This window comes from Gopherus evgoodei, chromosome 4, assembly GCF_007399415.2.
Source record: "Gopherus evgoodei ecotype Sinaloan lineage chromosome 4, rGopEvg1_v1.p, whole genome shotgun sequence".
NCBI classification, from domain to species: domain Eukaryota; kingdom Metazoa; phylum Chordata; order Testudines; family Testudinidae; genus Gopherus; species Gopherus evgoodei.
This window is the reverse complement of record NC_044325.1, coordinates 93561505-93585447: the sequence shown is the minus strand read 5'-3', so window position 1 is coordinate 93585447 and position 23943 is coordinate 93561505. Positions and strand designations below refer to the sequence as shown.

The 23943-nt window shown below is 42.9% G+C and overlaps 1 protein-coding gene across 5 annotated transcripts in view; it reads right to left on the bottom strand.

The window, feature by feature from the left end:
• Window positions 1-23943, bottom strand: part of METTL15 (methyltransferase like 15) — a 217479-nt gene that overhangs the window by 8121 nt on the left and 185415 nt on the right. For all 5 annotated transcript variants that reach the window (XM_030560219.1, XM_030560220.1, XM_030560221.1 and 2 more), the window contains 2 exons: window positions 20697-20888; window positions 17621-17799 (listed from right to left, as the gene is read on the bottom strand). In XM_030560219.1, the coding sequence (XP_030416079.1) occupies window positions 17621-17799; window positions 20697-20888 (371 nt within the window). The remainder of the gene's footprint in view (window positions 1-17620; window positions 17800-20696; window positions 20889-23943) is intronic.

Sequence of the window (23943 nt, the reverse complement as noted above, 5' to 3'; positions counted from 1 at the left end):
TATTTGTAAATGTATGGGTAGAAATGAAGAACAGAGACAAAGGTTTTCAGGAAACAGCTGCATGCTATCCAAACCTGCAATAATTTGCAGACTAAAATGTCTAAAGATGTAAATGTTAGACTGCACTACCTTTACAGTTGGGGCGGCTATGTGGTTGCAAGTGATGTCAGCAGCACCTTGCAAAGCTTCTTTCAGCAGTTGCTCCAGTCTGGGATAATTTCCAAGATGGTATGACATGTTTCTACACTACTGGCTCTGCTGTACATTCCTCTGGTAAGATTTGAAGGTAAGAAAACAGAAATTCTGCTGAGCTGCATAAATGATTACCTGAGACAAAGTGGGGAGTTCTACAGATTGAGGTGGAGCCAGAGATGTGGTCACTGGCTACTGATGTATTGTGCAGCATCTTGTTTAATATACATATTAGAGAAAGCAGCATTTTACCCACCCCCAAACACTTAGCAGCAACACTGTGATCTCATGGTTCTTTCCTGGCATGAACCAAATCATTTGATTTCTGCCTCTGGTAATGGAATATTCCAGCCATGCTCATTCTGCGCTGTGAAGAAACAGTAACACAATGGCAAGAAAACATATAATGTATGTCTGAAAAGAGTAAAGTGATAGCAAGAATGAATATCAGGAAGGACAAATGAGTTACATCTACAACTATTTGACCTGCTCTCATAGGGTGACTATCCCCTTTTAAAGGGGATGGGTCCAGTTCATCTGTGACTAATTAGTACCTCATAATGGGCATGGTAGAGGGCATCCTGCCTCCATAAAGAGCCAGGCAGTAGTTTGGAAGGAAGCAGCAGGAGGCACTGGTGGGAGTTCCTCAAGTATAAAAGAACAGGAGTACTTGTGGCACCTTAGAGACTAACAAATTTATTTCAGCATAAGCTTTCGTGGGCTACAGCTCACTTCTTCGGATGCATAGAATGAAACATACAGACAGGAGATATTTATACATAGAGAATATGAAAAGGTGGAAGTATGCATACCAACTGGAAGAGTCCAATCAATTGAGATGAGCTAACATCAGCAGGAGAAAAAAAAACCTTTGAAGTGACAATTGAGATGACCCATAGAAGGTGTGAGAACTTAACAGAGGGAAATAGATTCAATTAGTGTAATGACCCAACCATTCCCTGTCTTTGTTTAAACCTAAGTTAATTGTATCTAATTTGCATATTAATTTGAGTTCAGCAGGCTCTCTTTGGAGTCTGTTTTGAGTGGTTAGAGAGGATGAACCACAACTCAGTAGCACCTTTCTAATGCGACGGATGTGACCCAGGAGCGCCACCAGCGTTATTGGCACCCTAGGCGGCGGAAGGTCCTTCCCCCGAAATACTGCCCCCAATATACCGCCGACGACCGGGGCAGCCAAAGATCCGGCCGCTGCGGTCGCTGCCCCCCAAATGTTAGCGCCCTAGTTAGCCTAGGTCACCTAATGTGTTGCGCTGGCCCTGATGTGACTTCTCTCCCCTGCCATGGCAGCCCCCAAACTGGGGCTGGGAAGGAGGGGGTCTCTCCTTCTCTCCCCCACCACAACAGCCCCCGAACTGGGGGTGGGAAGGAGAGGGGTCACTCCCTCACCACAGCAGCCTTCGAGCTGGGGAAAGTCACCTCTTTCTCTGGCCGCCGCAGCCCTGCACGTCCCAAATTCCCCCCCGCTCCCTCTTCTCACCCCACTGCCCCCTGCTACCTGTCCCCTATTCTCCCCAAGGCCACCACCTCACCATACATGTGCATCTTCTCCAGGGTCCAGGTACCTAATTAGTGGAGCCACACAGGTGGGTGGCCCTTCATTCTCTTGTGTGCGGGCCACCCAGGTGCAAACCTTAGAGGGAAATATCCCTGGACCACCTGAATGGAGCTCGCGGACCACAGTTTGAGAAAAGACGGTTACTCACCTTTGTAACTGTTGTTCTTCGAGATGTGTTGCTCATATCCATTCCAGTTAGGTGTGCGCACCGCGTGTGCACGTTCGTCGGAAGATTTTTACCCTAGTAACTCCGGTGGGTCGGCAGGTCGCCCCCTAGAGTGGCGCCGGCATGGTGCCTGATATATACCCCTGCTGGCCCGCCCTCTCCTCAGTTCCTTCTTGCCGGCTACTCCGACAGTGGGGAAGGAGGGCGGGTGTGGAATGGATATGAGCAACACATCTCGAAGAACAACAGTTACAAAGGTGAGTAACCGTCTTTTCTTCTTCGAGTGATTGCTCATATCCATTCCAGTTAGGTGAATCCCAAGCCTTACCTAGGCAGTGGGGTCGGAGTGAGAAGTCGCGGCGTGGAGCACTGCGGAGCCGAAGGCCGTGTCATCTCTGGACTGCTGGACCAGGGCATAATGGGAAGTGAAAGTATGAATGGAGGACCAGGTCGCTACCCTACAGATGTCCTGGATGGGCACGTGGGTGAGGAAAGCTGTCGATGACACTTGAGCCCTGGTAGAGTGCGCAGTCACGTGACCCGGAGGGGTATGAGCCAAGTCATAACAGGCTCGGATACAGGATGTTACCCACGAGGAGATTCTTTGAGAGGAAACGGGTAACCCTTTGACACGTTCCACTACCGCCACAAAGAGTTGGGGGGATTTGCGGAACGGCTTGGTTCTCTCTATATAAAAGGCAAGCGCTCGACGGACGTCCAGTGAGTGAAGCTGCTGCTCCCTGCGGGATGAGTGGGGTTTTGGGAAAAAGACAGGAAGAAAGATGTCCTGGTTGACAGGAAAGGTCGAGACCACCTTGGGGAGAAAGGCTGGGTGCGGTCTCAGCTGGACTTTGTCCCTGTGGAACACAGTATACGGGGGATCTACCATGAGGGCCCGGAGCTCCGACACCCATCTGGCTGAGGTGATGGCCACCAGGAAGGCAGTCTTCCAGGAGAGATAGAGCAGGGAGCAAGTCGCTAATGGCTCAAACGGAGGGGACACGAGCCGGGTCAGAACTAGGTTCAGGTCCCAGGTAGGGGAAGGGCGTCGAACCTGGGGGTAGAGACGCTCCAAGCCTTTAAGGAATCTAGTTACCATAGGGTGAGAGAACACCGAGCAGCCATCCCCCGCTGGGTGAAAGGTGGAGATGGCTGCCAGGTGAACCCGAAGAGATGATATCGCCAGGCCCTGCTCCTTGAGGGACCAGATGTAGTCTAAGATAATGGCAATGGAGACCTCGGTGGGAAGGAAACTCTGTTCTGTGCACCAGCAGGTGAAGCGCTTCCATGTGGCTGAATACGTCGCTCTAGTGGAAGGCTTCCTGCTGCCCAGGAGCACCTGCCGCACTGGGGTAGAGCAACGGAGTTCAGACCAGGTCAGCCACTCAGGAGCTACGCCGTGAGGTGCAGTGATTGAAGGTCTGGGTGACGTAGCCTGCCGTGGTCCTGGGTGATCAGGTCCAGGTGAAGAGGCAGGGGGACAGGGTCGGCCAGAGACAGGTCCAGCAACATGGAGTACCAGTGTTGCCTGGGCCACGCTGGAGCTATCATGATCAAGTGGGCCCTGTCCCTGCGCACCTTCAGAAGGACCTTGTGGACGAGCGGGAACGGAGGGAATACGTAGAACAGATGTGTTGTCCAGGGAATAAGGAAGGCGTCTGCTACCGAACCGGGTTCCCAGCCTTGAAAGGAGCAGAACATCTGGCATTTCCTGTTCCCTCAGGACGCGAAGAGGTCCATCCGGGGACATCCCCACCTCTGGAAGAGCGAAAGGGCGAGGTCCGGGCAAAGGGAACACTCGTGGGAAAGGAAGGATCTGCTCAGATGATCCGCCAGCGTGTTCCGAAGCCCGGGAAGGAAGGATGCGATGAGGTGAATGGAGTGAGGTGAATGAGGTGTCAGGAGCCTTACGGTCTCCTGACACAGGGCAGAAGACCTCGTGCCGCCCTGCTTGTTGATATAATACATGGTCGTTGTGTTGTCGGTGAATACCGAGACACAGCGACCCTGAAGTTGATGATGGAATGTTTGACAAGCAAGGTGGACTGCCCTATATTCCCGTACGTTGATGTGGAGGGCTAGTTCGTGAGGTGATCACCAGCCTTGCGTCCGCAGGGTTCCGAGATGGGCCCCCCAACCTAGATCTGAGGCATCCGTTGTCAGGGATACCGAGGGCTGAGGCGGATGGAATGGTAGCCCCGTACACACCACCGACTGGTCCAGCCACCACAGCAGGGAACCTAATATGTCCTGGGGAACGGTAACAACCGTGTCCAGAAGGTGCCTGGCCCGACGGTACTGACTGATGAGCCAGGACTGGAGGAGCCTCATGCGAAGCCGCGCATACTCCGTGACAAATGTGCAGGCAGCCATATGGCCCAATAGAGTCAGGCACGTGCGTATGGAGGTCAAGGGTGCTGCCTGCAGTCGTCGTATGCTGGCCGTCAAGGTCTGGAACCTTGATAGAGGAAGAACGGCTCTGGCCAGAGTAGAGTCCAGAAGGGCTCCGATAAACTCTATCCTCTGAGTGGGGATTAGTGTTGACTTTTCTATATTGAGGATCAGACCCAAGCTCGCAAAAAGACTGCTGACCATGCGGACGTGGCTGAGGACTTGTGCCTCTGATGATCCCCGTATCAGCCAGTCATCGAGGTACGGAAATACATGTATGCAACTGCGACAAAGGTGGGGGACGACTACAGCCATACATTTGGTGAACACCCTCAGTGCCGTGGAGAGGCCGAACGGGAGGACCACGAATTGATAGTGGCAGCGGTTGATCATGAACCGAAGGAACCGCCTGTGTGGCGGGAAGATGGCTATATGAAAGTTTGCATCTTGCATGTCGAGGGCGACATACCAGTCTCCAGGATCCAAGGATGGGATAATGGTCCCCAGGGATACCATACTGAACTTCAACTTCATCACGTATCTGTTGAGTTCCCGCAGGTCTAGGATAGGCCTGAGGCTTCCCTTGGCTTTGGGGATCAGAAAGTAATGGGAATAAAACCCCTTGCCCCGCTCGGCTTCTGGGACCTCCTCTATGGCAACTTTGTCGAGGAGCGTACGCACCTCCTGAAGGAGGAGTAGCTCGTGAGAGGGGTCCCTGAAGAGGGATGAGGGAGGGGGGTGGGAGGGAGGGTGCGAAACAAACTGCAGATGGTATCCAGCTTGCAATGTGCATAAGACGCATCGGTCGGATGTTAGTCGGGACCACGCTGGGAGGAAAAACGAAAGACGGCTGGAAAAAGAAGGGGATGGATCCAGGAGGGAAACTGGTGCAGCGCCCTCGGGCGCACCTTCAAAATGAAGGTTTTGGGCCAGAGGGAGCCTTGGAGGAGCTCTGGTTTGCCCTCCTTGGTTGCCCGATTGTCTACGCCGGCTGTTCCTACTTCGACGTCTGGCGAAGTCCTGCCTCTGGCGGGGTTGGGGGTAGGGCCGGCGCTGCTGTTGAGGCCGGAAGGGTCTGCGCTGGGTGACTGGTGTGTGCATCCCCAGGAAGCGCATAATGACCCTTTTGTCTTTAAGGCTTTGTAGCCTGGGGTCAGTCTTGTCCGAGAACAGGCCCTGGCCTTCAAACGGGAGATCCTGTACGGTGTACTGGAGTTCTGGAGGAAGGCCAGAGACCTGTAGCCAGGAAATGCGGAGCATGGTAATGCCAGAAGCTAGAGTCCTGGTGGCGAATCTGCGGCATCCACAGATGCTTGCAGGGAAGTTCTCGATACTTTCTTGCCCTCGTCAAGGATCGCCGCGAATTCCTGACGCGCATCTTGCGGAAGCAACTCTTTGAATTTGTCCGCTGCCGCCCAGGTGTTGTAAGTGTAGCGGCTAAGGAGAGCTTGTTGATTGGACACCCGAAGCTGGAGGGTGCCCGCAGAATAGACCTTTCGGCCGAGCAGGTCCATGCGCCTCGCTTCCTTAGACTTTGGTGCCGGGGCCTGTTGGCCGTGACGCTCCCTCTCGTTCACAGATTGTACGACGAGGGAGCACGGGAGTGGGTGAACATAGAGATACTCGTACCCTTTCGAGGGCACCATGTATTTGTGTTCCATGCCGCGTGCCGCAGCGGGAACAGACGCCGGTGACTGCCAGATAGTAGTGGCATTGGCCTGAATGGTCCGGACAAAGGGAAGGGCGACCCGAGTGGCTGCATCTGCAGATAATATGCTCACCACTGGATCCTCAATTTCTGAGACCTCCTCAGCCTGTAAGTTCATGTTCTGCGCCACGCGCCTGAGGAGGTCCTAATGCGCCCTGAGGTCGAGCGGAGGAGGGCTGGTGGATGTTGTTCCAGCCATTGCCTCATCCAGGGAGGATGATGAGGAGACACCCGGCAGGAGTGGATCTGCAGGAGGCTCCGTCTGGAGCAGTGCCTCCGGCTCTGGAGGGAGATCAGGATCCCGATGGCGAGACAACCCCTCCTCTGCAGGGGAAGGGGGAGGACGAGACAATGTGGCCTCCGGAGCCCTGTGTTCCGATGTCGTTGAATGCGGGGGAACCTGCTGTGGCCCTTGGGCTTGATGATATGCCCAGGGAGTCCAGAAGCCCCACTGCTGCAGTCCATGCTCCTGGGAGGGGGGATCATGGAAGAGAGCAGCAGGCCTGTCAGTGTCCATAGCGTACGCGCTGTCTGTTTGAGAGGAGACAGACGGCTGTTGGGACGGCCAGGGTGGAGCTGAATGGGACTGATATGGGTTCCTCGGTCTAGACGGCGGAGACCTCCTCGGTGCCGGGGACCGGTGCCGGGAGTCATATTGGTGCCGGGATCAAGACTGGGACCTGCCACCAGCACGGTGCCGGGAGGTCGACTGGGATGTAGAATGCCGACGATGTGAGCGGCTTCTCGAATCTCGGCGCCGGTAGCGGTGGCTCGAGCCAGAGCGGTGCCAGGAGTATCGGGACTGTCATGAAGAGGACCGGCGCCGCGAGTACGACTGGTACCGCCGCGGACAGCGGTGCCAGGACTGCGAACGGCGCCCTGATCGAGATCGTCCACGGTGCCGGGACCGTGATGGGGACTGGTGCCGGCTCGGTGAAACCGGAGACGGTGCTCGCATGGCCACAGGCTTGCCTTTTGATTGTAGAACCCGCACCGGAGGCACCGGGGGTTGAGGCAGCGTAGGCTCAGTCAATGCAATCAGGTCCCGAGCCGAAGCAAATGTCTCCGGCGTCAAGGGGACCATTAGCTCAACCCCAGATCTTATGGGGGAGCTGTGAGGGATCAGACTCGACGGACCTCCCGGGCCCGGAGTTGACGGAATCCCTGCCATCGGTGCCGCGGCAGTAGTTGGTGCCGGGTGCTCCGTCCGAGTCTGCTTGGCTGGAGTGGCAGACGTCGAAGGCCTTGCGTCGGGGCCCACTGCTCGGGAGGGCCGGTGCCGACGCGTTTTCCCGGGGCCGGCGCGGTCCGGTGCCGGAGCGGAGCCGGCACTAGGCGTCAAGGCTGGAGGGTTAAGCGCTGCTTCCATTAGGAGGGTGCTTCACAGTTCCAACGACCGACATGGCGGTAAGAAGGAACTGAGGAGCGGGCGGGCCGGCAGGGGTATACATCAGGCGCCATGCCGGCGCCACTCTAGGGGGCGACCTGCCTGCCCACCGGAGTTGCTAGGGTAAAAATCTTCCAACGAACGTGCACGCACGACGCACACACCTAACTGGAATGGATATGAGCAATCACTTGAAGAAGAACCTCTGCTCTAGGGTACAGGCTCTATAAACAGTATAACTTTTGGACTCTGTTCTGCAGAGCTGATTATCACCTCTCAGAACAAAAAGCCACATTTGATATGTACCACAGAGTAGTATCAGGAGTATAAAAACATTCTCTGAACTTGCTGATGGTTTGCTGGGGTTCGGTTCACTTCTGTTGCCAAGAGACTGCCCAAGTCCCAGAAAAGGGTACCTTGTAAGGATCACAATTAAAGATGGAGCCAAGCCACAGAATTCAGATAAAATTCAGATGCAAATCTGAACTTCTTTATAAAATGTTCTGGATCCACCCTCTATAGAGCATGCCTTCAAGCTGGGGCAAGAGGTTCCAATCTAATGTCTATTTCAAACTGATCTATGCTAAAATTAAGGCATGATTTACTGTTAGATCAATTCCCAAAAGTAAAACAGTCATCCCAGCACTAGAAATATGCCCAAACTGGAATCTTTTATCCGACGTTCTTAAACTTTGGTAGTTTGGGTAAATGGAAACAGATTCTAATCATATCTGGGTTTGGCTTCCTCAGCCCATCTCTATTGTATATTAGTCTAACTGAGCTTTCTTTTACACTCAGTAGAAAAAATCCCAACAGCTTTATCTTCTATGTCATCAAAATATTTTGAGAATCTTTGTCTTTTTACTTATCTGCACTAACAAGTCTCCTACAAACATTTGTACAATTTCAAAACTATTTTTTAAACCTAAATAAACTGGACACCCTGCTGTGCCCTGGGAGGTAAAGAAAAAGCAGAAGGGAGTAGAATAAGAATCTTAAGCTTCACTAATTTAGAAGCATATGAAAAAAGAAAGATGCAATTCGAGCCCACTTGTACCACTTTGTGATGTTGCTGTAATTAGACAGCTTTTTAGCAAGACTTGATCTGATCTTGAAAACTAGTCTTTGATTCGGCAACTGAAATTTGGAGCAGGCAAATGAGAGCAGTTAGATATCTAGCTACCAGATTGTGCTGGCATATATGGCAGTTAGAGATAAATCTCAATTGTATCTATCTTGGATCTTATATAATCCCCATTAACATGATATTTCAATGCAGTATCTAGATACCATAATTTTTTCTGACAATTAACTGTGCCTATAAATATTTGCATGAGCAAAAAAAGAACCTGGTTTTGAAAATCAGGCCCTTAGGATAAAAATCTATTATAGTAATATAGGAAATAAAAATAAGTAAATACTGCCAACATATATATTTTTCATATATAACACAATCCTCTGTGGCATCTGTGGAATACAATGCACAAATAGCAAGGCAGAAAATATGTTATAGTATGTAATGCTAAAATTCAGTAAATCAGTAAAAAAATATAGCTGCATTACATCAGAAAGAGATACTTTATATTTGCCACATTGAGGCGAGAAATACAGCATTTTTACTACCAAACTTGCAGCGAATATTTTCTCTTTCAATTTTCCCTTTTTAATGTATTTGTGCATGTATACATGTATATGCTTGTTTAACAGTACCTGTGAGTTTAATGCTGCAGCATTCTTTAGAAGTGGATGAGTTTGGTGAATATTGATGATGGGGATGAAGCTCAAACAAAATGTTTTAAGGAACTATGCATGACTAATCTAAGTTATTGTGTGATCTTCATATGTGACCCTGACCTGTTCCCATCCCATTAACTTCCATTACCCTTATTTGTATGTCATGCCTGATCGAGACTGTAAGTTGTCCAGGGAAGGGTGTGATACAAATGTTGCTGATGATAAAGTGAAAGGTCCTTGACTAACAACTCTAGAGAAAAGGCTTGTTTATGCTCAGATCATGTACCAGCTGTATGTAGTGAAAAGACAGTTTAGTCTCCAAGCCCAGTGAATCCTTGGTTTCTCTGCTGAGATTGTCAACAACTAATGAATGTTTTGATGGTGGTGATTTTTTTCATATGGACAGCCATCCATTTGGAACAGTTGTTAACAATCCAAACTGGATTTGAATCAGCAATTTGAAAGGCTATAATAATCCCATTCTCAGTCCCCTGAGTCAGTAACGTTTCTGGAGTCAGGAAATCCTGTGCTTTTTGCTAAGTCACAGATGAAAACCATCCTAACAGTAAAAGAAAATCTTGCTTAGTAACAGGCATTGCTATGTATAATAATATAACAAAATTTGTATGGGAAGTGTGTAAAACGGGTTTCATTTATAAAAACATAATCCTTCTAGCTAGATTACTGATTTGAAATCCCAGTTGAGAGAAATTATCTTTTTTAGTTTTGGGATATCCTGATGCTACTTACACTTTTTAAAATCTAATAGATTCATATGTTAAAATGTATTGAATTTTTTAAGCTTGTGAATGAAATTAGCAATGTGCTGTGCCTGTCAATGTGAGGCACTAAAGTCCCCTGAGTGTATGAGAGTGGTGGAGTTTAAAAATTAATTCAGATCGTGCATCTGTTTGCTGGAATTCATCTGTTGAATTTGCATCACATTGAATAACTTTCTGTGACGCAACTCATGTCCTTTTGTCTAGGCTCCCTTAACACAGTGTTAATTCACACCCATCTAAAATTCAAGCAATATTATAAATTTCAAACTGTTAATTAAAGTCTGTGAACTTGAATAGATCTGGATAAAACTGGCTTTACCCACTAAGGGTTTTTTAAACTTCTTTATCATCTAATCTCCAACTTGTCTCAAGTTAAATCCAGATGACTACATGCTCTCACAATGATCTGTCAATGGGTTATAAATCTAAATGAAACCAAGCAAAATTAAGTTACTAGCTTAAGCTAATAGGTAACAAGGCATATCATCCACTGAAATGATATAAGAATTGTTGATCAGTAGAATAGAAGAACACTAAAGCTACATTTTAAGAGGTTCAACCTTTATATTTTTCAGTAAGTTTTAATGTATACCTATTAACCTCCAAGTAACTGTGGCAAAAATCTATCTAAGGTAGTGTCTCCTGTTCAGCTCTGTGGACGTGTTCACAACCCCCTCATTGAGAACCCATGATATAAAGTATGTATAGAATGCCTATTGCAGTAAAATATCAATGTTTGAGGCAAATAATTGTAAAAAAGGTTTTTTTTGCTGACATGGCATGAAGTTTGCTTGCTCTCAGGAAGAGATGATGGACCCCTTAAATTATAAAAAGTAAAGGAGACTTCTGATGACATTTCATAGTGAGTTTCATCAGATGTTCAAGATCAAGAGTAAGATTACCTGTGGGCAACCAGATGTTTGCGATGGTCAATAGCTTTACTGACTCTAAAGAGAGAGGGGCAAAACCTGCAAGTCTCCCTTTTTCCTGCAAAAACTGCAGAGCTTCTGGTATTGCGACCTTCTCATTTACACAACCACAGCACAGTTCTTTCTGGTAGCTTCCCAGCAGAAAGTTGAAGAAAATGTTTCACATTTACTTTTGTGGAACTGCATTCATGGGCACAACTGCACATGCTCTTCCTAGGTCTTGTATTAAAGGTTAGAGGTAAATAGCTTTCTGGTTTGGAACAAAATATTCACCAGCCTGTGGTGAATCCAAATTCTAGTTTTTAAACTTTAAATTTCTGCCTATTACCTGGGGCTTATCTATGATCTGGTAAAGGATGGAAAACTGGTTAACAGACAGGGAACAAAGGATAGGAATAAATGGCAAATTTTCAGAATGGAGAGGGGTAACTAGTGGTGTTCCCCAAGGGTCAGTCCTAGGACCAATCCTATTCAACTTATTCATAAATGATCTGAAGAAAGGGGTAAACAGTGAAGTGGCAAAGTTTGCAGATAATACTAAGCTGCTCAAGATAGTTAAGACGAAAGCAGACTGTGAAGAACTTCAAAAAGATCTCACAAAACTAAGCGATTGAGCAACAAAATGGCAAATGAAATTTAATGTGGATAAATGTAAAGTAATGCACACTGGAAAAAATAACCCCAACTATACATACAATACGATGGGGGCTAGTTTAGCTATAGCTAATCAGGAAAGAGACCTTGGAGTCATCGTGGATAGTTCTCTGAAGACGTCCATGCAGTGTGCAGCGGCAGTTAAAAACGCAAACAGGATGTTAGAAATCATTAAAAAAGGGATAGAGAATAAGACAGAGAATATTTTATTGCCCTTAAATCCATGGTATTCCCACATCTTGAATACTGCATACAGATATGGTCTCCTCATCTCAAAAAAGATATACTGGCATTAAAAAAGTTCAAAGAAGGGCAACTAAACTGATTAGAGGTCTGGAATGGGTCCCCTATGAGGAGAGATTAAAGAGGCTAGAACTTTTCAATTTGGAAAAGAAGAGACTAAGGGGGGATATGATAGAGATGGTATGGAGTGGTGTGGAGAAAGTGAATAAGGAAAAGTTATATACTTGTTCCCATAATATAAGAACTAGGGGCTACCAAATGAAATTAATGGGCAGCAGGTTTAAAATAAATGAAAGGAAGTTCTTCTTCATGCAGCGCACAGTCAACCTGTGCAACTCCTTGCCTGAGGAGGTTGTGAAGGCTAGAACTATAACAGGGTTTAAAAGAAAATTAGATAAATTCATGGAGGTTAAGTCCATTCCTAGCTATTAGCCAGGATGGGTAAGGAATGGTATCCCTAGCCTCAGTTTGTCAGAAGGTGGAGATGGATGGCAAGAGAGAGATCACTTGATCATTACCTGTTATGTTCACTCCCTCTGGGGCACCTGGCATTGGCCACTGTCAGCAAACAGGATACTGGGCTGGATGGACCTTTGGTCTGACCCAGTATGGCCATTCTTATGTTCTTATGTACCCAGTAATTCCTGCATCTAGCATCCAGTGTGACAGACTCCATGTGATGGAGAATTTATCATTTAAAATATATTCCAAATGCTTAATTAACTAGTAAAAATGTCATCTTATTTCCTGTTTGAACTTTGCTGTCTTCAGCTTCCAGCATTGAATCTTGTTCTACCTTTGTCTGCTATATTAATCGATTCTAATCTACTTTCTTGCATAACACAGGCCATAGAACTTTCCTGAATTAAGAGCTCTATAATATCAGGTATCTTCTCTGTGTGTAGATACATGGTTACATTTTAAACAATCTTTGACTTGTGTTCAAATACTGACAATTGATTAAGCTTCATGGGTGTTTCCTCTGGTGCTTCAAACTTCTATTTGATAAACTTTATAGATTTAACTCTTTTGGTCTTTGTAAGGTATATTTTCCAGTCCAAAATTTCTTGTAGTTTTTCCCTGAATCCTTTCCAGTTTTTAAAATAACCTTTTAACTGTTATGCCAGAATGGATGCCAGAATGAGATCCAATATTCCAACACTGACAGGATACTGGGCTGGATGGATCTTTGGTCTGACCCAGTATGGTCATTCTTATCTTCTTATGTTCTTAATATAGAACAGTGGTGGGCAACCTGTGGCCCGCACGCAGCCCATCAGGGTAATCTGCTGGTGGGCCGCCAGTTTGTTTACATTTGCACGGCCACCCGCAGCTTCCAGTGGCTGCAGTTTGCTCACCACTGAAACAGAAAGTTTTGGGAGATTAGCTAATCTGTGGAGGGCCCATGAAACTAATAGGTAGCTACAATAGCACTGTTTGTCCTGATTTTTCTTGGCCACTCAAGCCAGCTGAGAAAAAGATGGGATGATGTACATCCATTTTCCAGATAGATATTCTCTCATTCAAACAATGTCACACATTTTCTTTTTCCAGTGCCTTGCAAAAAGTGATTAGTTTCTTTTTGCTTTTGGAGGTGCAGTCCCTAATATCCTGAACAACAAGTTTTTAATTATGTGGTTGCGTTTTCATCCCTCTAGACAGAAGGCTAGACGGCTTAACCCATTTAATTCTACATTTATTTACCCTGGATATGAATCTTAGATACCTAGAGTTTCTTCTGTTCTATCTAGAGAAGGATTCTGTATGTTCCCTGACCCTCAGGCTCTGTTTTCTTGACAAACACTGCATGGCGGTTATTTTGTAGAAGGACAGATTGGATGTCAGGTGAAGGATTAAACTACAGTATTGCCAATTGCTGTCAGTTCTAACCCACTGATGTTCTGTTTTCTCTCTCATTTGGACCATTTACTCAGTGATGTTTGTGCACCATATGTGCTCTTCAACCTGAGAGCAAAGCATCCATAGTGACCTGCATTGCAGCAGTCTCTGTGAGGGGATTCTTTGTGGTGAGGGTTTTTGTATGTTGACACCTGCACAACAATTTCAGGATGAGAGCGGGGAGAGTGAATGGAAAAAGGGAGGTAGTTCTCCTGAAGATTCTACTTCAATACGTGGAAGGCTCCAAGAGGTCTCATGTGTTGTAGGGCCCACTGTGGCCATGCAGCAGACCATCCGAACTATAAGCCATGGAAGCTCCTAGAATTAGGTAGAAGAATTCCCTGAGAAGTGAGAAGGGCCCACTACTTTTATTCATTCAAACAAAGAAAAATGAGAAACAAGAAATAAAAACAAGAACATTAAAAAAACAAACAAAAATCATTTAAAAAAATTCTATACCGTATATGTAATACTGTTCATTATACCTTAAGGTATAAACAATTAATGAAAACTTAATAAGAGCCAGTCCTGAACTTTTTACTCTGTGCAGATTCACACTGAAATCCAGGGAGTTCTCCCTAAGCATAGACTGAAAGAATGGGCTAAACCAGTTTTAATTACTTGCCTATTCTATATAGAGAGATGTTTGGTAAGTATACGTGTTTTGTACATGTTGGTAGACAGAAACTGTACTTATTAAAAGGAAAAATCCTGATATAAAATATCATTTGATAAATTTCTTTGGCATGCATTTTATCATATTGATATACCTGTCAAAACTACATAATGTACAGCAAGGGATTTAAAATGACAGAAGAAGTGGCAGTTAAGGCTATGATTCATAGGTAACCGATACAACACTGCCACAAATTTGACCATTGTCTTTTACCTGGAACTGGTAACACTGGTCTACAATTTTTGAGAAGTCGTCTGCTTCAGAGATAAAATGTGATATTTATTATGTATTTTGATGTGCTGAATTCAAATATGACAATTAAAACAACTGATTGGCTACTGTTTCTAAGATATTTAAGTTTTTACATTTTATGTCTATGTCTATTGTGTAGATAGTAGAGTTTTAATCATAAATTGTAAACCTAGGTCTTTTCATGTGTTTATGGTTGCTTTACATGACAATATTTCACCTGTACTGTTTATGTAACACTTTAAAAATCAGCAGAAGGGTTATATAAATAAAATGTATTATGAAACAAAAGACAAAAAACTATTATGTACATAGTTTAGTCCTATTCAGTATCTACTCGGCGCTTCTTGGCTTGTCTCTTGTATTCATTAAATGGAGCATCTCTTGTCACTGTCCAGCAATAGTCTTCAAGCATTGATGGGCTCCATTTGCCCTGATAGCCTGCCAGAAGATTCCATTGCTGTAGTCTGGAGCCCAACAGCTCTGCCTTACTCTTGGGTAGTTCCAAATCCCTGACAAGGTCATTCAGTTCACCTTGTGTTATGAGGTGTGGTTCAGAGGAGGAGGATGGGAGAAAATGTGGGTCCTGTGACATTGATGGTTCAGGACCAGAAGTTTCATCCTCTTCCTCTTCCTTGTCTGACTCAAGTGAGAATGATTCTGGTGCATCAGAAACCGGCAGTCCTTCTCAGTGGGGTACTGGGCATATAGCTGATGGAATGTTTGGATAATGCACAGTCCATTTTTTCTTCTTTGACACATCTTTCCCAACTGGAGGCACCATGCAGAAGTAACAATTGCTGGTATGATCTGTTGGCTCTCTCCAAATCATTGGCACTGCAAAAGGCATAGATTTTCCTGTTCAACCACTGGCGAAGATTTGTTGCACAAGTGTTGCAGCATATGTGTGGGGCCCACCTCTTGTCCTGATCTCCAATTTTGCAGCCAAAAGAAAGGTGATAGGCTTTCTTAACCATAGTGCTTATACTGCGCTTTTATGATGCAAAAGTCACTTCACCACAGACATAGCAGAAGTTATCTGCACTGTTCACACAAGTACGAGGCATCTCTGCTCACTTTGGCTAAACAGAAATGTGTCCCTTTGCAAAATCAAACACTGACAAAGAAGACAGCACGAGAGTGTATGATTTCTAGAGCTGCTATGGGGCAATTTGTTTAGCAGAGTGATGTAAGCTTCGTTATGATTGCATCATCCATGACTTCTAGGAATAACATGATGCAATTCATATCATGTATGATGCAATACTAGCTTCAGATGGCACCATTCATTGTTTTGCCTCAAAAGCAAGTACTGTCCAAACCCAGTCATAGATTTATTCATAGATCCAGTCAAAGATGTATTTTAGTCATTTCTGGTTTAAATTGAGATCCCTTCCCTTTATAACTCACTTATCCTCCGCCATTCCAAAGTCAAGGGTTGTATATACTGACCCAATAGTATTTCTTGAAAACTAGAGCCAATCAACAATTTTAAGCATCATTTTCGTTTTCAGTGACCCAGAATTAGTAAAGTTGGACTACATTTATTTCAGAAGCATTTTGGCTGTAGAGCAATGTAATCTAATGTGCTGACACTTTTATTTAGTTCATAACAGCTACAATATTAACTTGTATAGAACTCCTGTACCTTGATATAACGCTGTCTTTGGGAGCCAAAAAATCTTACCGCGTTATAGGTGAAACCGTGTTATATTGAACTTGCTTTGATCCACCGGAGTGCGCAGCCCTGCCTCCCACTGTGAAGCACTGCTTTACCGCGTTATATCCAAATTCGTGTTATATCGGGTGGCCTTAGATCGAGGTAGCAGTGTATTTTTAAGACATACAGCTTATTAAAAAGTTAACACAGCATCAGGGTAGCTGCTTTAAGTACATGACATACTGTTTTAATTAGCAGCTCTAGAAAGAAGCATGTGTCTGACAAGCAAATTAAATCATTACCACTAAATGTAGGTGGTAATGGCTACTTTTTAAATACAGAATTTTCAGATTTTATTTAAGCTTTATATATTATATATTGACTACTTCTTTGTCATTACATTGTTTTCATATAGTATGCTTACAATGTGATCTTTCTACAGCAATAGTGTCTTCATACTTCTTCCAGAGCTTTAATCATTTCATGTCTTTTATGACTAAAGTTCAGGGTATTTGATTTCACCATATAACTTGCCTAAACAGCCTGTATTATTAAAATGGTGCTAAACCTTTCATTTTAGAGTTCTAAGATTACTTAAGAACTTCTCCATTATTAATAAGCCAACAGCAACCATAAACCATAATACATTACATTAGAAGATAGTTTCCCTAGCTACAGATACAAGAGTTTCACTCCTTTAGATGTATTTCTGACAAGACTAGGGATTCTCCAATGGAATTGTCTTAAGCAGCTACAGAAGTTGTATTTTGACTTGGAAAACTTTCATCATAGGGCACAGCTATGAAACAATTCCTGCCTGCAACAAAGCACCTCCTAGCTACATTCAGTTCAGGAGGTTTATGGTGAACAGCAACTAAGATGAAGTGTTTCATTAAGCCCTTCAGGCTGATCTAGTTAGCATTCACAAAGTGAAATAACCTATGCATCATTTTACTCTTCATTAGCTGGTTGTTTAGAAGAAAAATATGAGCTAATCTATTTTATTTCAGTTGTTGGTATTTTATTTCAGTGTCATGGTACTACCACTCCCACCACCCCAAAATATAAAGTAGATCTGATAATTGAGGGTTTATCAACAGTAGTGATAAAGAATTCCCTCTGTGGTTGTCATTCAATATTTCACCTTGGGGGGCAAAAATGATAAATCACTTCATGTAAAATCTATTATTAAACTAATCAGGAAGCCACAGTATATAAAAAAAGGGAGCTCACAAAACAACACAAAAAGCTGACATCAGAGAAGGATAGACAAGATTAGATCCTGCATGATTTCAAGAACAAATAGATCCCTCTGGGACTTTGGGGATTAATATTTTTTCTCTCTCAGACACTGTTCAGAATTAATGAGGGTACCTGCAACAATGCTGGCAAGCTGCTGAGTTCTGGTGATGGGGTAGATGCTGCGTGCCTGAATGACTGCTGAAGCTATTTTCTTGGCGTGCCTTTCCTCCCCGTATGTTCTCAGGATGGACGCAAGCGCCTGTTGATCTAAAGCATTCACAACATCAGCAGCGGTGGGCATGTCAGGATACCTACGCACAAGAAGAGCCAATTAGTTCACTGACGTCAGTTTTCATTGACAAGAGGTGAAGCTTCATAGCATTGAGACATAAAGTCAAACACACACACTGCATGCAAGTGCCTTTGAGGTTTTAAAATAAGAGAAAGCAATCCTGTGAAACGGAAATAGCTTCTACCTTTTAGATCCCATCTTATTACTTCAGATGGAGCGTCTTCCTTAACATTAATTAGCAATAAAGAATAGCTGAAACTTCAAGCACTACCATCAACTTTTAACATTAATGAGTTGACAAAGATTAGCTGTGGTTCAAGTATTTTTCTAAAATTGAAAAGCTGTAAGATTGCCTTTATTTAAATATCTTCAAAATCTGAACTCATTTCTTATGTATTGGTTTTAGTCAGCTTGCATTATTTGTTCTGTTTTCCACTCAGAATATAGAGGAACTAATCTCAAGGGTCTTTCCCCTTATATGCAGTGCTATGAAAAATGATCCCTTATGAAGACAATTTCCTGTACTGTCACTTAAAGGTATCTCAATTTAAATTCAAAAGTATTTTGAAAGAAAAGGGTATTTGTAACTATCTACCAAAAGGCAAAATATCCCATAGTCATCAATATTTTTTACACCTGTAAAACTTTCTTTATTGAAATCGTTCAAGGTCTTTTATATACACTGCATAGGTATTCAGTAATTTGCAGAGACTGCTCAATCTGATTCAACTATTTTACAACGGGACTGATAGGCAGAATATTTTTCAGTACTTTATTATTTCCCCACAATATCTTATAGAAAATAACCAAATTTAACATACTATTTGCCCTGTATTATTTATCCTCAACTGTACAGTATATGCCTATTTTATCCCAGTCATTCTTTATTCTTATCATGAAAGTTCATATACCAGCAGGGATATTTTAGTGGCAAAAACCTCAGGTTTACATTCCTTGAAACCGTAGGCTTGAACCCAGTAAGATCTCAGCTGTTCATACTAGAGTTGACTAAATTGTGTATCATGCAGCTTACTGTGTCAGTTTCTTAGAAACTGAGGTATCATTGGCTATGTGTGAACATTAACAATACCATGGCTCATATTCTAAGAACACAAGTTTGTCCCACTATTTTTGGCCAGAATTTCCCATTCCCTTATAGGTGTGCAGCATGCTATGTCTCAGCTAATTACCATCATCCATACAACAGAGGTGACTGCAAATTTTCTGTAATAAGGCATATTCCCCATGAAAGGCACTGGGTCCCTTTGAGGTGACAGTTGCAATATACATAGAAAATATTAGTATTTATGATTAGAATTGCAATCCACCTTCCACATTATAGTCAGCACTGACTCTAATCAATTAAATATAAAGGTTTTTTTCTTTTTACTACTTGTTAATTTGAGTATAAAGTAAGTCATTCTGATCTGCTTGCTATGAAACATAGGACAAAGTTAATGAATTGCTTACAGTAAGCATGCATGTAGTGGCAGAATATTTAATACCTTGAAAGCAGAGTTGCCACTGTAATTTAATTGATAGGCTCTCTGCCGTTTCTTTGTAGAGGTTAGCATTGTCATAAACAGATAATTAAGGGTTAATGTCTCTTTTATCTGTAAAGGGTTAACAAACAGGGAACCAAAAACACCTGACCAGAGGACCAATCAGGAAACAAGATACTTTTAAATCTCGGCGGAGGGAAGCCTTTGTTTATTTTTTTGGGGTTTTGCTTTGTTCTCTCTGGGTCCTGGAAGGGACTAGACGTGCAACCAGGTTTCTTGCCTATCTCCCTGCTACAGTCTCTTATATATTCAGAATAGTGAGTATTAAGTAGGAAAGGCAGTTATAGTCTTTTGATTGTTTTCTGTATTTGCAAATGTGTATTTTGCTGGAAGTATTTTAAATTGTATATTGCTGGGGGGAGGCTTCTTTCTAGTGTCTATAAGCTGAAAGACCCTGTAACTTTTACCATCTAAATTACCGAAACAACTTTTACTTTTTTTCTTTCTTTTTATTAAAAGTTTTGCTTTTTAAGACCTGTTTGATTTTTTCCCTTGTTGAGGCTCAAGGGAATTGAGTCTGTACTTAACAGGGAGAAAGAAGGGAGGGGGAGAAAAAAACCTGATTTCTCTGTGTTGTGATTCAAGGAGGTTGAATCACGGTGATCTCCTAGTGTACCCAGGGCGGGAAGGATCTGGAAGGAAGAAAGGAGGGAGGGGGGATGGTTTATTTCCCTTTGTTGTAAGACTCAAGGGGTTTGGGTCTTGGGGGTCCCCTGGGAAGGTTTTGGGGGGACCAGAGTTTACCAGACACTCCAAGTCCTGGTTGGTGGCAGCTTATCAGATCTAAGATGATAATTAAGCTTAGAGGAATTAATGCTGGTACCCCATTTTTTTGGACTCTAAGGTTCAGATTGGGGAAATATACCATGACAAGCATATGCCCAGCTTCTGAGTAGCTACCAAGGTTAAAAGAAGTTTGTTAGAACTTCACTTATACTTCAGCATCCTCATTTCACCTAGATGATAAACTACCTTCTCACAGTAACAATTTCATTTATATCCTACATCATGGTCTGCTTAACAAAATTAAAAATGCTTGTTTTAATTATTGTTATTATTCATTGCTTTTAACCTTAAGTATGGAAAGCCTAATAGTCAAATTCTGACCTTCCACCACTGAAACCCAGAAGTACCTTCACTTTATGCTGCAGTAAGTGAGACTGGAATCTGGCCCTAAATCCTGAGAACTAGATGAGCCTCTATGGCAAAAGAACAAAGCTGATGTATTATGTATGTGCAGAGTTAGATGTGGGCGTGTGATGGGAATTCTGCAACCTAAAAAGGAAATTAAATTCAGAGTGTTGTTGAGAAATTGATTTCTTGTTGTGAGAAGAAACGTTTGATCAATACATACCTGCCACTATCCATCCTCATATCCAAAGGGCCATCCTTTCGCAGGGAAAAACCTCTTTCAGGAGTATCAAGCTGCATAGAGGAACACCCAGCATCCAAAAGAACTCCATCTAGCATTCCTGGCTCCACTCCAGCCGAGATTAACAAAGTTTCTGCTTGGCTAAATTGCCCTAGAAGAGCCTGAATCTGTTTCCTATAAGAGAATCACAGATAAAAAGTGCATGTAATAGTGCAATATTTCTTCCCCTTTAAAGTAGGAAATGAACAAAAAATTGGAGTAAAATTTGCAAAAGCATATAAGTGACTTAGGCGTCTCAGTCCCATTTTCAAAACAGACTCAGGAATTTAGGAGCCAAAGTCCCAATGTCACGTAGACACATAAGTCACTTTGAAAACAGGACTCCGGCACTTTTCAAAATTTTACTTTAGGTCTAGTTTTCCTCTCAGACCAGATTTACATTAATGCAACACCACTAACTGCAACAGAGTTACTCCAGTTTTCAACTAGTATAAGTGAGAAGGGCCCACTACTTTTATTCATCCAAACAAAGAAAAATGAGAAACAAAAAACAAAACAAAACAGGAACATTAAAAAAACCAAACAAAAATCATATAAAAAAATTCTATCACAATAATTATGATCACCGTTCCTTACTACTAGAAAAAAGGGAACGAACAAATCTTACATGAAGGTTATTTGCCCACACACAAACACCCTAAATATAAAACTGTACAATACATCATTAAATGCGTATACTGATGTTCAGCATACTAGGAATAGGATTTCTTAGCCTTGAAAAAAGTGGTGATTCATTTGGTATACCTACTCAGACATTCAATATTTTAACTTACATTTAAGACAACTCTGAGAAATTTATCATTTTCCCCCAGCACCCTTTCCAGCTAGCATATTAATATCATCCAAAAACCAATTAGACATGTGACAATGTGAGAATATCTGTATTATTTGTTATGAATATGGTGCATGCCTCTGTGTGAGAGTTTATGATGGGTTACTTCCTATGGAGTGACATCAAAAGTGGTTGTTAGAGGAACAAGCAGGAAATAATAGCTAGGTTTATAGCCAAGAAAAGACTCCTCCACTCCAACTGTGGTGACATAGCTGTTTTGCTAGGGCTCAAATGACAGATATCAAAGGCTGGCCAGGGAATACACAAAGACGGAGACCTGTTGTGAACAGGACAGTCTGTTTTTCCCAACCAGAGACAGGGATTAGCTATGCTGAGAGAAACTTGCAAAAGCTGGCAAGGAAAGATTAAGGATAAGTAAGATCCAGGCTAAGGGTTATCCTTTTTATTGTTTTTATCCCTTGCTATATGTGCTTTGCACCTTCGGAGGAAGGAATAAATAATAGGGCTGTCAAGCGATTAAAAAAATTAATCACAGTTAATAGTGCGATTAATCGCACTGTCACACAATAATAGAATAACATTTATTTAAATATTTTTGGATGTTACCTACATTTTCAAATATATTAATTGCAATTACAACAGAATGCAAAATGTACAATGCTCATTTTCTATTTATTTTTTATTACAAATATTTGTACTGTAAAAAACAAAAGAAAGTGTTTTTCAATTCACCTCATACAAGTACTGTAGTGCAATCTCTTTATCATGAAAATTGAACTTACAAATGTAGAATTGTGTTAAAAAATAACTGTATTCAAAAATAAAACAATGTAAAACTTTAGCGCCTACAAGTCCACTCAGTCCTATTTCTTGGTCAGCCAATCGCTCAGACAAACAAGTTTGTTTATATTTGCAGGGGGTAATGCTGCCTGCTTTTTGTTCACAATGTCACCTCAAATTGAGAACAGGCATTCTCATGACACTGTTGACACATGCCAGAAACGCTAAAGATTCATATGTCCCTTCATGCTTCAACCACCATTCCAGGGTTCATGCTTCCATGATGACGGGTTCCTCTCGATAACAATCCAAAGCAGTGTGGACTGACACATGTTCATTTTCATCATCTGAATCAGATGTCACCAGCAGAAGGTTGATTTTCTTTTTTGGTAGTTGGGGTTCTGTAGTTTTCACATTGGAGTGTTGCTCTTTTAAGACTTCTGAAAGCATGCTCCACATCTTGTCCTGCTCAGATTTTGGACGGCACTTCAGATTCTTAAACCTTGGGTTGAGTGCTGTAGAAATCTCACATTGGTAACTTCTTGGCATTTTGTCAAACCTGCAGCAAAAGTGTTCTTAAAAATGAACAACATATGCTGAGTCATTATCCAAGACTGCTAACATGAAATATGTGGCAGAGGGTAAAATAGAGCAGGACACATTAAATTCTCCCACAAGGAGAATTTAATTTAATTATTTAATTTAAGTAAACACTTTTTTTTTTTTTTTTTTTAAACAAGCATCATCAGCATGGAAGCATGTCCTCTGGAATGGTGGCTGACGCATGAAGGGGCATACAAATGTCTAGCATATCTGGCATGTAAATACCTTGCAATATCAGCTACAAAAGTCCCATGCAAACGTCTGTTCTCACTTTCAGGTGACATTCTAAATAAGAAGCAGGAAGCACTGTTTACATTTATGGGAGATAAACTTGTTTGTTTTTGCGATTGGTTGAACAAGAAGTAGGACTGACTGGACTTGTACGCTCTAAAGTTTTGTATTGTTTTGTTTATGAGTGCAGTTGTGTAACAAAAAAAATCTACATTTCTAGGTTGCACTTTCATGATAAGGAAATTGCAGTACAGTACTTGTATGAGATGAAATGAAAAATATTGTTTCTTTTGTTTATAATTTTTACTGTGCAAATATTTGTAATAAAAATAATAATATAAAGTGAGCACTGTACACTTTGTATTCTGTGTTGTAACTGAAATCAATATATTTGAAAATGTTTAAAAACATCCAAAAATATTTAATACATTTCGATTGGTATTGTATTGTTTAACAAGGTGAATAAAACTGTGATTAATCATGATACATTTTTTTAAATGCGATTTTTTGAGTTAATTGCGTGAGTTAACTGTGATTAATCAACAGCCCTAATAAATAATGCTTTGTTCTGAAGACACTGTTTTTCAGTTGCTTTAATCAACTCACTAGTCACAGGTCCCTGAAAGAAAAGGGTTTGAGGTCCCAACCACAGATGGGCCTCATACATTAAGAGGCTGTGGCCCAGTGACTCAGTCCCAGGTGGCTGGACCATCCGGTAACACACCGAGTGAGGTGCAGGAAGCCAGTCCTGCCACCTAACGG